This window comes from Opisthorchis viverrini (genome assembly GCF_000715545.1).
Source record: "Opisthorchis viverrini unplaced genomic scaffold opera_v5_82, whole genome shotgun sequence".
Lineage (NCBI taxonomy): Eukaryota > Metazoa > Platyhelminthes > Trematoda > Opisthorchiida > Opisthorchiidae > Opisthorchis > Opisthorchis viverrini.
Window position 1 is genome coordinate 321,104 of NW_008751738.1, and position 11,923 is coordinate 333,026.

General features: G+C 43.5%; 1 protein-coding gene across 1 annotated transcript in view; it reads left to right on the plus strand.

The window, feature by feature from the left end:
* The window catches only part of T265_04761 (hypothetical protein), a gene marked incomplete at both ends in the record, with an annotated part of 27,886 nt that extends 19,091 nt beyond the window's left edge, over nt 1-8,795 (plus strand). The window contains 5 exons of the mRNA XM_009169586.1: nt 1,141-1,225; nt 4,324-4,393; nt 5,197-5,314; nt 7,483-7,616; nt 8,408-8,795. Of these exons, the coding sequence (XP_009167850.1) occupies nt 1,141-1,225; nt 4,324-4,393; nt 5,197-5,314; nt 7,483-7,616; nt 8,408-8,474 (474 nt within the window). The remainder of the gene's footprint in view (nt 1-1,140; nt 1,226-4,323; nt 4,394-5,196; nt 5,315-7,482; nt 7,617-8,407) is intronic.
* Nucleotides 8,796-11,923: the final 3,128 nt, after the last annotated feature.

Consider the following 11,923-nt stretch of genomic DNA (forward strand, 5'->3'; position numbering starts at 1 on the left):
CTCCAACTGAATGTGCTGCACATAGGCCGCCTCATGATTCAGTTGGCACGATATTCGAGATATCGCAGTATATTTTCATGAAGGAAACTACTCACAAGTTTGCTGAAAATTTCGACAGAAACTCGGGGACTGCGCCTACCTGATGAGCCCCAAGAAAGGCGAAACCAGTCGTGGGCTGTCGAAGAGTTTTCAGCAACCTTGTGATTAGTTTCCTGTATGAATACATCAGGTCTTGTTTTATCAGCTTAGCCAAAACACAACATCTGCGTTTGCATGTGGTGTGGATCTACAAGCAAGGTGATCTAACATATCAGGTTTTAGCTCCGGTTTTCTGCCGTTTCACCTTTATGAGCAGACGGAGCGAAAGTTGAGTACTACTCAAAGTATGAGATGAGTGTGTTATATCTGATTGCTGTTCCCGCTCCTAGTGCCGGAAAAAGACCCGCCGATAAAGAACACAACAGGTTTATTGCGAACAAGCGAGTGCAACACTTACAAGGGACCTCACTCTAGTTTAATGTTACTTTCACCGATCCAAGCTGTTGCTGAATTGATTAATTGTTTGATTGATCTGGATGTTTTTTGGCATTCCTATCGAGATTTTGGTGGAGTTTCAGGGTCTCAGTAGGTTCGGGGCGTTACGGGGTTGTTTTCAGGAATCTGACCTTCCTGTTCAGTAAGGCGTTCGCAAGGTAATCAAGCCAGCGGATGCGAAGTTACTTCTCGAGCAGTGATCATCACCATTCCCAACTCGAAGAGTCGTTGCATATGCGAAGGCGTGCGAAACGCTAAAACCAGCAAGGGGTTGATCTGTTACCTATTTCGATTGCAAAACTGTTTATCGCGAAGCCACCTCGGACCTTTGCATCCCAGACAGACTGGCTAGGGAGAATGGAATCATACCTTCGGAAAGTGAAACTCGTTACCGCGCAAAAGTGCCCTTTGTATGCAGTCGGAAATACTTTCACTAGTAAACATGGATATGTTCACATTCATACACAGTTGATCTCCGACTGCCCTTAATAAATCGTTTTGTGGTGCATAGAGCTATCGTATCTGGATTCGCGTGAAGTTTATTTTTCAGCTACTCTGTCTTTAAAAAAGATTGGTTTTTTTGTTAACTCTTGTCTCTTCTTCTAGCTATGGCGACAATACCCAAACGCATTCGAATTTACGGATGAATTGTTATGCTTCCTGGCCCAACACGTATACTACTCGGAATTCGGTAGATTCTTTCGTTCGATTATGTCTCCGTGCTTTATTCGTGAATTTTGTTCATGTGCCACTCCTAATATTGCCTGTTATTTACGATCTAACTTGTTCGCACTGATCTAATGTGTTCCATTGAACTATTCGGGCTGTTTTTGTTCACAGGTTTTCCAAAACGGTGTTTTTTAGTCACGATCAGCTACCAAAAGTTGAAATTATGTTTAGAATTGAGGATATGCGTTCCTGAAAACCCACAGTGAAAGTTACGCTATAGTGATGCTGTCATCTCACCTCTCTTTTATAAGGACAGTTTTCCAAACCCCCAAATTTTTACGTGAAGTAGATCGGAGCCTCTCCCCTACAAGGACCACTGAACCTTGCGGAAGACGCTCTTATCTCGAACTGGAACGTGCAAATTATCAGTAACGCGCCGGTAGTCTTAGTTTAGCCTAGAACTAGCTGTTTTGTATACTCGAGCCGTTTCGCCCTTCGAAACTCTTGACTTAACCCTCACCAAAATGTCAGATCTCATCAGAGTCTAATTGAAGACCACTGTGAATGTCGGTTGTTGTTTTGTTCTTCCGGACGATAGTGGAGGCTTCATTCGAACAGGCGAAAATGCACGGGATTATCACACATGTCTTCACTGGCGGTAGGAACATTACTAGTCGAAGGTTTTGCAAATTGACTGGAAAATCGTGTCCTTTGTGAAGACTTTTCATTCTTAAATTTGTTCGAAAAGATGAATGCAATCATGCAGTCGCTGCGTAGAAACGACACTGCGTTTATTAGACTGTGGTAGGATAAGTAATTGAACTAGCGCGACCACAAGGTTACATGAAATAAGGCAAGATAAGTACTGAGTTAATGAGAAACGCTGTTCACCCGGTGTGGAGACTATCTCCAGACAAAGACCGCTTTTTCAGTTTCTTAGAGATGGTCTTTATGGGAGAGGTGATTGTACTGACTGATCGGACGTTTCACCTTAGGAAGTGAAAGCCAGGACGAACCTTGTCTAGTTCGCTAACACAACATTCCCGAGACGGATCAAAATCATTCTTCTGACTATTGATCATAGATGGTCAAACCGACAATGCGTAAAATCTGCACCCTGTATTTTCACCGTTTTTAAAAATGATTTCTCGACGTTTTGTCGACCTCAACCATCTGCGAGATTTGTTAAAACATCCGATATCCCGAACCATTTGATTGTTATTAACAGCTTGTGTGTCGTTTTACTACCACTCGAGTCGGTTTACTTCAGCCTTATTGACAGTGCATTTAGGTTCTTCATGAACGTCTTTAGTAAACTATGCTGGTGGCTTTGTGCTAGCGTACTAACTGTGTTGGTTAACCAGCAATGGCTGTACTGACGTTTGCATTTTCCCTACCATGGCTTTGCATATCTCTTCATTTAGCCTTTGACGGATAGTGCTTTCTGAAGACAACTAGAACATAGGGTTGACGGAAACTTCGGGAACTATACCTACCTGATGAGCCCCAAGACGGACTAAGCCGATCTTGGGCTGTGGAAGAGTTTTCAGTAACCTTTTGAGGAGCGTTCCTTCAAAAAACATTGCGTAGTTCTCCGTACCGCACATTTCTCAGGGGCGAGATAGCTCAGTGGTTAGATCACGGATTTACTGACTGGAAGGTCCGTGGTTCGTACCCGACCTCTGCTTTTCGACTTCCTCTGTCTAGGCTTGGGCAACCTGGCAGTATCCCAGCCCTCGTGCCTCCTTCGGGTGGCATGACAGTTAGGCACCGAGAAGGTTCTACAGTTGTACGGTTTCCCATGTTGTGTTGATACCTTCGTTCACTCACTTGCACACCTCACCGACAAAAGGGGGTAGGTAGAAATAACTGTTATTTCAGTCAGCAAACATCGTGAAAATCAGTGCCACATAATTCTGTAGGGTTTTTATTAATTCGGATGCCCCATTTCTGAATGTAATATTCATCTGGGGCTCGATATGTTGAGACCCAAACCAGGTTCCATCTCAGTGTCCTCTGTGTTCGGTTGTTGCCTCTAAGTGGAAGCTTTCGTAAGCTCTGTAGTCATTGTCTAATCAGCCAGATGAACAGTGCGCACTGACGGTGTCTGCTCTTTTGGCTACGAAACGTGTGAAAGTTGGTTGCCAAGCTGTTCGAACAGATCAATAGCCACCTGATCAACAACCAATGACCGCACCAGAGCTACTAATATTTTGACACATTGGCAATAGTAAAGTTATTCCACTGTCACACCGTTTGGTGAACGTCAAACCTATTCTTATGTTTTTACGGCCGATTGTGGTCGGCTTTTTGCATTTGACTTCATTTAGGCCAAGCAAAGATCTAGTTAGATCTCGAAAAGCGTAGCAACTTTTGTTTTTATAGGGGTTCATCGAATGGTCGTGGGAAGATCGGACACGTGATCTTTTGGATAAAATCTTCATGCAATTGATAGTTCCGCTTTCATTCAGCCGGTCACTGTTGTTCCACTAGCTTGGAGATGAACGTAGGGTTCATTAGATCAGTGCTCGGCTGCACGTCCAGCCTCCGTGTCACACTAATTAGGTTAGTTTGGAGTTTGGACATTCAAATATCAAGAACCCGTGACTGCGAACCGAAACCCACATAGCGCTGATCAACCACACCATCGGTGGAACAACCATCCGGAGCTCCACTGGCTATTGATAGGTGATACATATTAGGAAACCTAGCTAGCCCATACTGGTTCTGTCTGAAAAAGTTTGCCCACCTGTAGAGGCCACTCATTGCCCTTTAAGATGTAGTGCTCAAAACCAAAACGGAAGGATGTAAATTTTACAGCCTGCAGAAACAAAAAGTCTATATATTCGCACATCCGGAGGTTGGGAGTCAACAGAGATGCTCACTATGCACCAATCAACCTAGATTTTTTTAGCAAAAGCATTCTTCCGGAGAAACAGTTTTCACACACGAGGTGCTGTGTGTGATGTCTTTCTTAAGAATAAGTAAGCCTATCGAGAGGCGTTGTATTCTGTGAAGTTTCACTCAGTAAAATCGAAGTCACCGTTCTTTTATTCCTCCCCCATTTTCTCTCTGAAGGCATGCAGTAGCCTTACCTGTTTGTTTTCTTCACATCTCCAGGAACTTTTCTGGGGAACAGTCCAAAAGATCGAGAAGAACTGAAGGTAGATGAACGAACTACCTCTTTATGGTGAGTTACTGCTTCTAGTTTATCAGGAACTATCTTTAATCACTTCCTAAACCAGGCAATCTCCTAGAGTTTCCGTTCTTTGGATTAGCCGGCCTGTGTATACGGATTACCGTACACTAAAATGAAGGCTACTTTGCGTTGTCAGAAGCGACGAGCCGTTGAAAGATGTTTCAATTTAGTCTAACATATTAACCTTTTGCGTGCCATGGAAACCTAAGCTTAGTCTTAGTACCTAACATTATACAACACTCCATTATCGTACGATTCCCCTACTACGGACCGACCATATGACCAGACGGAAATCACGAGAGATGGAATTTTCTGAAGTTGATCTCATGGATGTATAACCGCCTTTCCTATTCGGCTGAATTATCTATTTTTTTTAGAATTTGACTAGAGACTAATTCATGTACAGCTGCAACATGGCAACTAGGCATGTCAACGATCCAATCAAGTTTTTTGGCCATGACACTCGTTGCACGGCTGCCGCGCAACCCAACGGAAGCTCGATGGCCACAGGACTGCCGATATCTAAACAATAGTAATAAAAAGGCCACCTATTTCACCTTGTCAGGCTTATTCGCCCTTCTGGGTGTACAGCAGTGAAGCACCAGTGTTCTCTGGCTTTGTCGTCAGTGATTATGGCTCCGGTGGCAGCCCACTTTCGACGCTTGGAATGCTAACGAAACTCAAAGAGATTGGGAAAACCACCTGCTCATAAATATGCCATATTCAAAACCGTGATATTCAGTAATAAGGAGATTTTGCGTTTTCATTCACGGCCAGTGTTACCTCCTTTATAGGGTTTATTTAGAACAGCCCAGTGTTCTTGCAAACTTCAAGAATCCCCTATATTGTGCTGACAAGGATCGCGACACCACAAACTACGCATGTTGGCCATGTTTGGCTCCACAGGCTCTGGTGAGTTTGTAGTAGGTGCTTATTTCAAACATTTATCTTGTGATAATGCTCGCTACAAATGAAAGCTGCCATCATTATTTTAGAACTTTTAGCTATGGTTGTTATCTCCTTGCTATTCTTCCCAAAATGTATCCAGTCTGTTCGCATAAATTTCAGAGATTCTCACAAGTCCCACCCACTATATTCTGGTAATTTTTTTTATCAGAATGTCCTTCATCACTCGCAGTCAGACCTCCAGTGTCTTCATAATGAACCAATAACCAGCAGTGCTGGAGTTCTCGTGCTTCTTTCATATTCAGTTTGGAGGTGGACTGGTAGATCGTACTAGCTAAGGGGCAGGAAATAAGGACAGATTTCACCGCCTCCCAATGAATAACAATTTCCGGAGAAATGTAGTCATTTTCAAACGCGAAATTCGCTCGAGTCCCGCAATAAAACCGACCTAATCTGCGCTTGAGTGCAGTTTGCCACTTACGTACAATTGGCGCTCACGTTGGATTCAAAGTTGGTGCAATTTCGGGGGCACAAGAAGTTGGTTTGTCGAGGGGTTTTCTGCAAACTTATGAGTAGTATATCATGCGTAGATAAGCTCACTGTTGACGTGATCCATGAAAAAATTCTAATTCCATGAGGAAAGACCATTCGAATGAACGGAATATTAGGTTTGTATGACGACGATTTTCTTAGCTGTATGGGAATCTGCTCGTTGACTATCACTCTGACTGGATTGAACTTGTTCGGTGAATGCTATTCGTAATTCACTCTCTCACTCTTGTCGAGTTATTCGGTTGGACCTACAACATCCTTGAATGGCAAAAAAAAATCTGGCCCGTACATTGGTTGGTCTACAATTACGATCCGACTAAACGGATAATTCCCTCTCTTTCTAGAGTAGCTTCTGACTTCAACAAGGTCAGTTGCGGCGATCAGTGAACCATATTAGAAAGAGGTAACTTCCGATGTTTGTCCATAACACCATGGGTTATCAATTTTGCTGTTCGGGTGTGTAGACCTCTTCATTCTGGTGCGATGTGTACTACCAGAAAAACGAATTTTGGATGCTCTGTGGACCATTAACTTCTTAAATCAGCTTAGTGGCTGCTGCCCATAAAAGCTGCCAAATTGAAATATTGCGAGAAGTTACTAGGGGACAGTTGATCTTTGCGGACAAATCACCAAGGTGAGAAGTTCCGGAACCCGAAATCAGTCCATGCTAGGATTCCTGGACACCCAAGTTCAGTTAACACCTGTAGTTTGTTGCCAAACCCCTTACTGAGAATCTTAATTGATATACCTCGATCAGATAGGCGTAGTGAAAGATACAATAAGGCCAAGTGATGTGCGCCGGCGAGTCAATATCTTCATTTCAAAAGTTCGATGATAGGACGCGCACTTGAAAATTACATGGCAATTAAAGGATGTGCTGTGATATTGCTAAAAATGATGGGTTTTGTGATGTGTGCTTAATTACTAGCTCAAGCTAGGCTGTTAACTACTTTCAGGGGAAGAGTTGCACTTTTGTGTGAAGACATGTTTTTGACAGGCAGTGTAGCAACGATGGTCTTCTTCGTTCAGTTGTGTTCCAGAAGGACATGGGAAAACCAAGCCTTTGCGAAAATCATCGTAATCAAACCAACCTTTCTCCCAGTATCCCATTCCCCTCATCCTTGTGAGTAGCGATCAAACAGCTTGTATTTTCTGGGTGGTTGGCTTTCATTCCTACCCAACAGATAGTATTCTCTTCGCTCAAAATTGCAACGAATATGGTTGTTGGTCGTTTGCAATCCAACTGCCAAGCTCGGCGAACAGACCAACAACCAAGCAGCGCACTCGAGCTACCTACATTCCACAACATTGCAACGAATACGACACCCGAATGCTTGTTTCGGTACCTGAATTATCGGCCCAGCATGTTACTAGATATTTGTTAGTTTACTTATGACTTCCACAATCTATGCTCCGTCGGTGTGTGAGGAAGACCAGTTTTTTCCTTGTTTTACTCAACAGAACACATTTATCCTCTTTTTTGGTAGAGCAATAGCTCTTTTCAATAGAATACTTCTACTGACACATTCGGCAGTCTTTTGATTTCCATTCACAGTAACTAGACCGGAGAGATTCTCTGCGTCTTGGTCCTGCAGTTGAAATAAAACCATCCTTTCTTTCAGGAGCTTTGGCGTGAAGTGTATCTGAAGCAGCAGTATACCGAACCGGAGCCCATATGGGCCAAACCTCGTCAGCTGAATCGTCTGATAAAAGAACAATTTTTCGCTGAACTTGAGAAAACTCGCCATTTGCGAAAGTGAGTTCAATTTTCATCACATCTGTGTTCTGTGGCTTCGAGTTAGGCTCATTCGGGTATTCCTCCAACATCTCGGCACCTAAGGAATTGAAGTGATTGGGTTCTTATACCACTTATACGCAGTTAGTATGTATTCACTTGTGTTCGCCGATGGTCGTGCATTTTTACTGGTATAGTCAGGAGTTATTTTCGCTCGACTCGGAGTATGTCGTTCAAACAAACTTAATTTTGCGCTAACAGCAGGAACACTGAGAAGTTTGGCCTTTGGGGACATCAACTAAGCTGCCTTGTCGTTCACAAGTTCATACCTGTAAACTGTCAACTGGATAGTTCCGCCCCAGATTTACCAGTGTTTCGACTGAAATGCTCGAACGGTGAAGAAACCCCAACCCGTTAGCTACATCTTTTGTGCTTGAACCTAGGTGTCATCATGGCGCCCCTTCAGTGTACAGCAGTGTATTCAACCGGAAGAGTTAGGTATATATACTGTCAGATTGTAGGAGACATCGAAAAGTTGGAAGTGAGTGGGCACCACAAACCTGTCAGTCAGTAGCTTTATTATTTAAAGGCAACAGCATCTGTATCTAGTTTTCCATGCTCACCGATTGAACACGACCAAGCCTGTTCTCCGCTATCTGTAGGTTCATCCCTCCCGCACACATCCTCGTTTTTCATCGAACCCTTAATGTTAAAAATCGTTTACCCCCTCCCCCACCTTTAGCACGTTGTTTTAACGTTTTTTATGTCTTTTTTGTTCCTTTTGTATATGTGACCACCTGACGTGGTTCTAGACTATTGAATTCGCTTCAACAGGAAGCTCGTTCTGCAGGGTTACTTACCAAAGTATCCAAGACTTGAAGCCCCTCTGTCGATACTGTTGGGTACATCGCTTTGGAGAACCTCGAGACCCATGATCAACGCCAACTCCTCGGCTCTCGAGTGTACAACTTCTAACAATGATTTTAACTTTTTATATCATTTTTACTACATACTATGTACTTGTTCTTTCGTGGCGTTTTTCTTTATGCCAAGTCTACTTCTCTCCAACCACAACTAAACGTCCGTAGGATTGTGAATTTATCCGCTTCAACTGTGATACGACCTCTATCACTGCATCATATGTCGTGTTTGAGGGTTGTGGGTCTGTTTGCGTGACTCTTTTCCTAGCAAGGATTCAAATACATTACGCATACCATTGTTATACCATGACTCTGTTCTTGGTAAACTCGTTGGCGGTACCGACCGAACAAGTCTCCGTGCTTTTTTACTATCATGCAAATGAATGCAGATTGGTTGGGCGTAGGTGTACCACCTGTTTGGTGCCACCTTACACCAGTGGATCGTGATCGCAACTGCGATGGATTGCTCGGGCTATCAACACTAGGACTCCTAATTACTTTCATAGATAATATTCATTGGCTAGGCCTCTGCAATGTGGAATGGTTGAGTTCTCACAGCTTTAAACCAAAGCTTGTTTCGGACATTTCAATCCAAATTGTTTCACCGGTTTGGGCGCTACGAGAATCGGCTTTATGTGATTCTGTATTGCTCAGTCTAAACCAGAAAGAAACAGTTATACTATTTTAATTAGAAGACAGTTTTTTAATATAAGGGACAGGACCAGAATCGCCAATGAGCAACTGTTTGAACATCATTGCTGAAATTTGTTGGTTCTACTTGAAAACGTTGTGAATCAGACCATCTCCCCGTGCGTTACACTTTCCAACATGGTGAGATGTACGCTACCGCGTATAAATCTGTGTAAGTTCTGGTTGTAAACACGGACGAACGAGATCACTTAGGTGTCTACTATTTCAGCGTGAAGCCGATTGGAGATGGGAGCGCAAGTGTTTTTGCATTACCTCAGAAAAAACATGTTGGCGAATATACACTCATCTGCAAACTAATTTGGTTCTTTCGAGAGACTCACCTGGAACCCAGCTGAATCTCTCATTTATGATGTTCTCAGGCAATTGAATGTGCTGCACCAGGCCGCCTCATGTTTCAGTCGCTACGATATTTGAAATATCGCGGTACATGTATATTTGTAATGTACTGCTCATAAGGTTGCTGAAAATCCATCGACAGCCCACGACCGGTTTCGCCCTTCTTGGGGCTCATCAGGTACATCATAAACGAGAGATTCAGCTGGGTTCCAGGTGGGTCTCTCGAAAGAACCAAATTAGTTTGCAGATGAGTATATATTCGCCAATTTCGTGCAATTTGGTTTCAAGTAGAACATAAGGTTGACGGAAACCCGGGGACTGCGCCTACCTGATGAGCCCCAAGAAGGGCGAAACCGGTCGTGGGCTGTCGATGGATTTTCAGCAACCTTATGAGTAGTACCTTACAAGGACATGTTGTTTTGCTTTAAGGTTCACTTACATTCGCCTATTTGTTTGCTCTGTACGTGTGCGCATCTTCGAATGCATATTTCCCGTTTCCCGTGCGTATTTTTGCTAACTGAGAGTGAAATAGTTTGTCGGAGGACTCTCGAATGAAAATATTTACTTCTGAGTTGTAATCAGCTGGTCCTCGTAAATATACATACTAAGATGAAGTGGTCGCAACGGTAAAACGCTTCGAGATAGCACGGTCGGATTGTATCCAGACAATGCAGTTATGCCAGGGAAGTGTGGTGAGTTTCATTTAGCGGTTGACATGGCAGCGAATGGGCCACAGAGTTTAGTCGAAAGAGTGGAACTCGTTGACATACTTTTTCGGAACGTGATTGATCCTAGAAAGATGTACAGAGCGTCCATTTGTGCAGGCACAGATGGGGTTGCATAGAACCGTTCTTTGCGCGTAAATCTCATCTGTGACTGAACTGAAACTACCTCTGCTGTGTAGAGTATTTTGAGGCTAATTATATGTGCCAGTCTGGTGTTGGCACGTTGGATGACAGTTCTATTCTCTAATGGCCAGAATAGGCTCACACGGTGCCTGTGTGGCGGGACATCGAGGATTTACTCGACACGTTTCCAGAAGTTGGCTATCTCTCTAACGGTTCGAGGCAAAGGTGTCATCCTGATCGATTTCTGGACGAAAAATAAACCTGCCTGCGGGAAAGCGTGGTAACAAGAAGGCGGCACAAAAGTTGCCTTGTCAGCGAAAGTCATTAAGAGGCTCTTCGACTTCGTAGCCTTCAAACCAGAAACTGCGCGGAGCATTTGAGACTGATTTATGGCCAGCTAAGTTGCATCTATCCTGATCCAGTCGTTCATCATCGGGACGCATGCTGAGTGATCGAGTTTCCCAACTAGGCAGATCTATGTACGTATTCCCACTGCTTGCTTCCCGTGAAACATAATACATGAGATGAGGACGTTGTCTAACCGTGTAAGGGGAACATAATCCAAATTCGCTAGCTAAAGAGTTACACGAATAGTCATGCGGTCGGTCTTGTAGACACGCTTCCTCGAGCAAATAACGAAGCAGGATCCATCGTCATATCAGTTAACAGCAGCAAGCTACCAGGCGTAATAAGATTCATAGTATTTTCTATAGCAGAGGTAGTTTGTTTCCAGACTTATAGCCCAGATTTATGTACATTGAACCGTTCTCTACAACCCCTTTCCTTGTCTATGCTTACATCAAGGTGGACTGTTCACACGACAGATCACCGTTCTTGAATTCCGAATGTGCGAATTTCACTCATCCAATTAACCCCATTGCTTGTGCGCCACCATGTCAGCCGTCGGGTAGGTCTGAAGGTCATACTGTGTTAGCTGTTTTTAATGTAACTCTCTCTCTCGTGAAACGTGTTGTAGTTTCGGTCGTTTAACCACCATCCATATATTCGTATTTTTATCCCTGGATTTCTGGGTAGATAAGACATCTTTGAGGTTGCAATCTCCAAAATTCAGGCGCCTATGCTTGTTGCGTTTTTATGAAGCTTCTTCGTTTGTTCAAGTGAGCGAAAGATTCAGGTCGACGAATACCGCGAATCAAAGAACTGTTTAATAAGCTACAATATCTCAGCTTACCAAACGTTGTGGACAGAGGTTATGAGTTATTCTGCAGCCATAATAATTTGTAGAGGTTGATACAGCCCTCAGCAAATCTTTTGAGGCAAAATATGCGGGAGGATCACAGACACCTAAGTAGCTAGTATCCCTCACCCGGCTAAACTGACACGGAAGCCGGTGTCCCTCTACCTGGAAAAGCGTTATTATTATTATTATGGTAGGAACACTGACTAACTTGTGGTAATTTCTGGGAGGTTGGGGGAACGTAACATCTTCAGCGTAGAACTTCTACACTTGATTCCATCAGATGGAGTTAAACGCGAATGTTATAAATTTGAG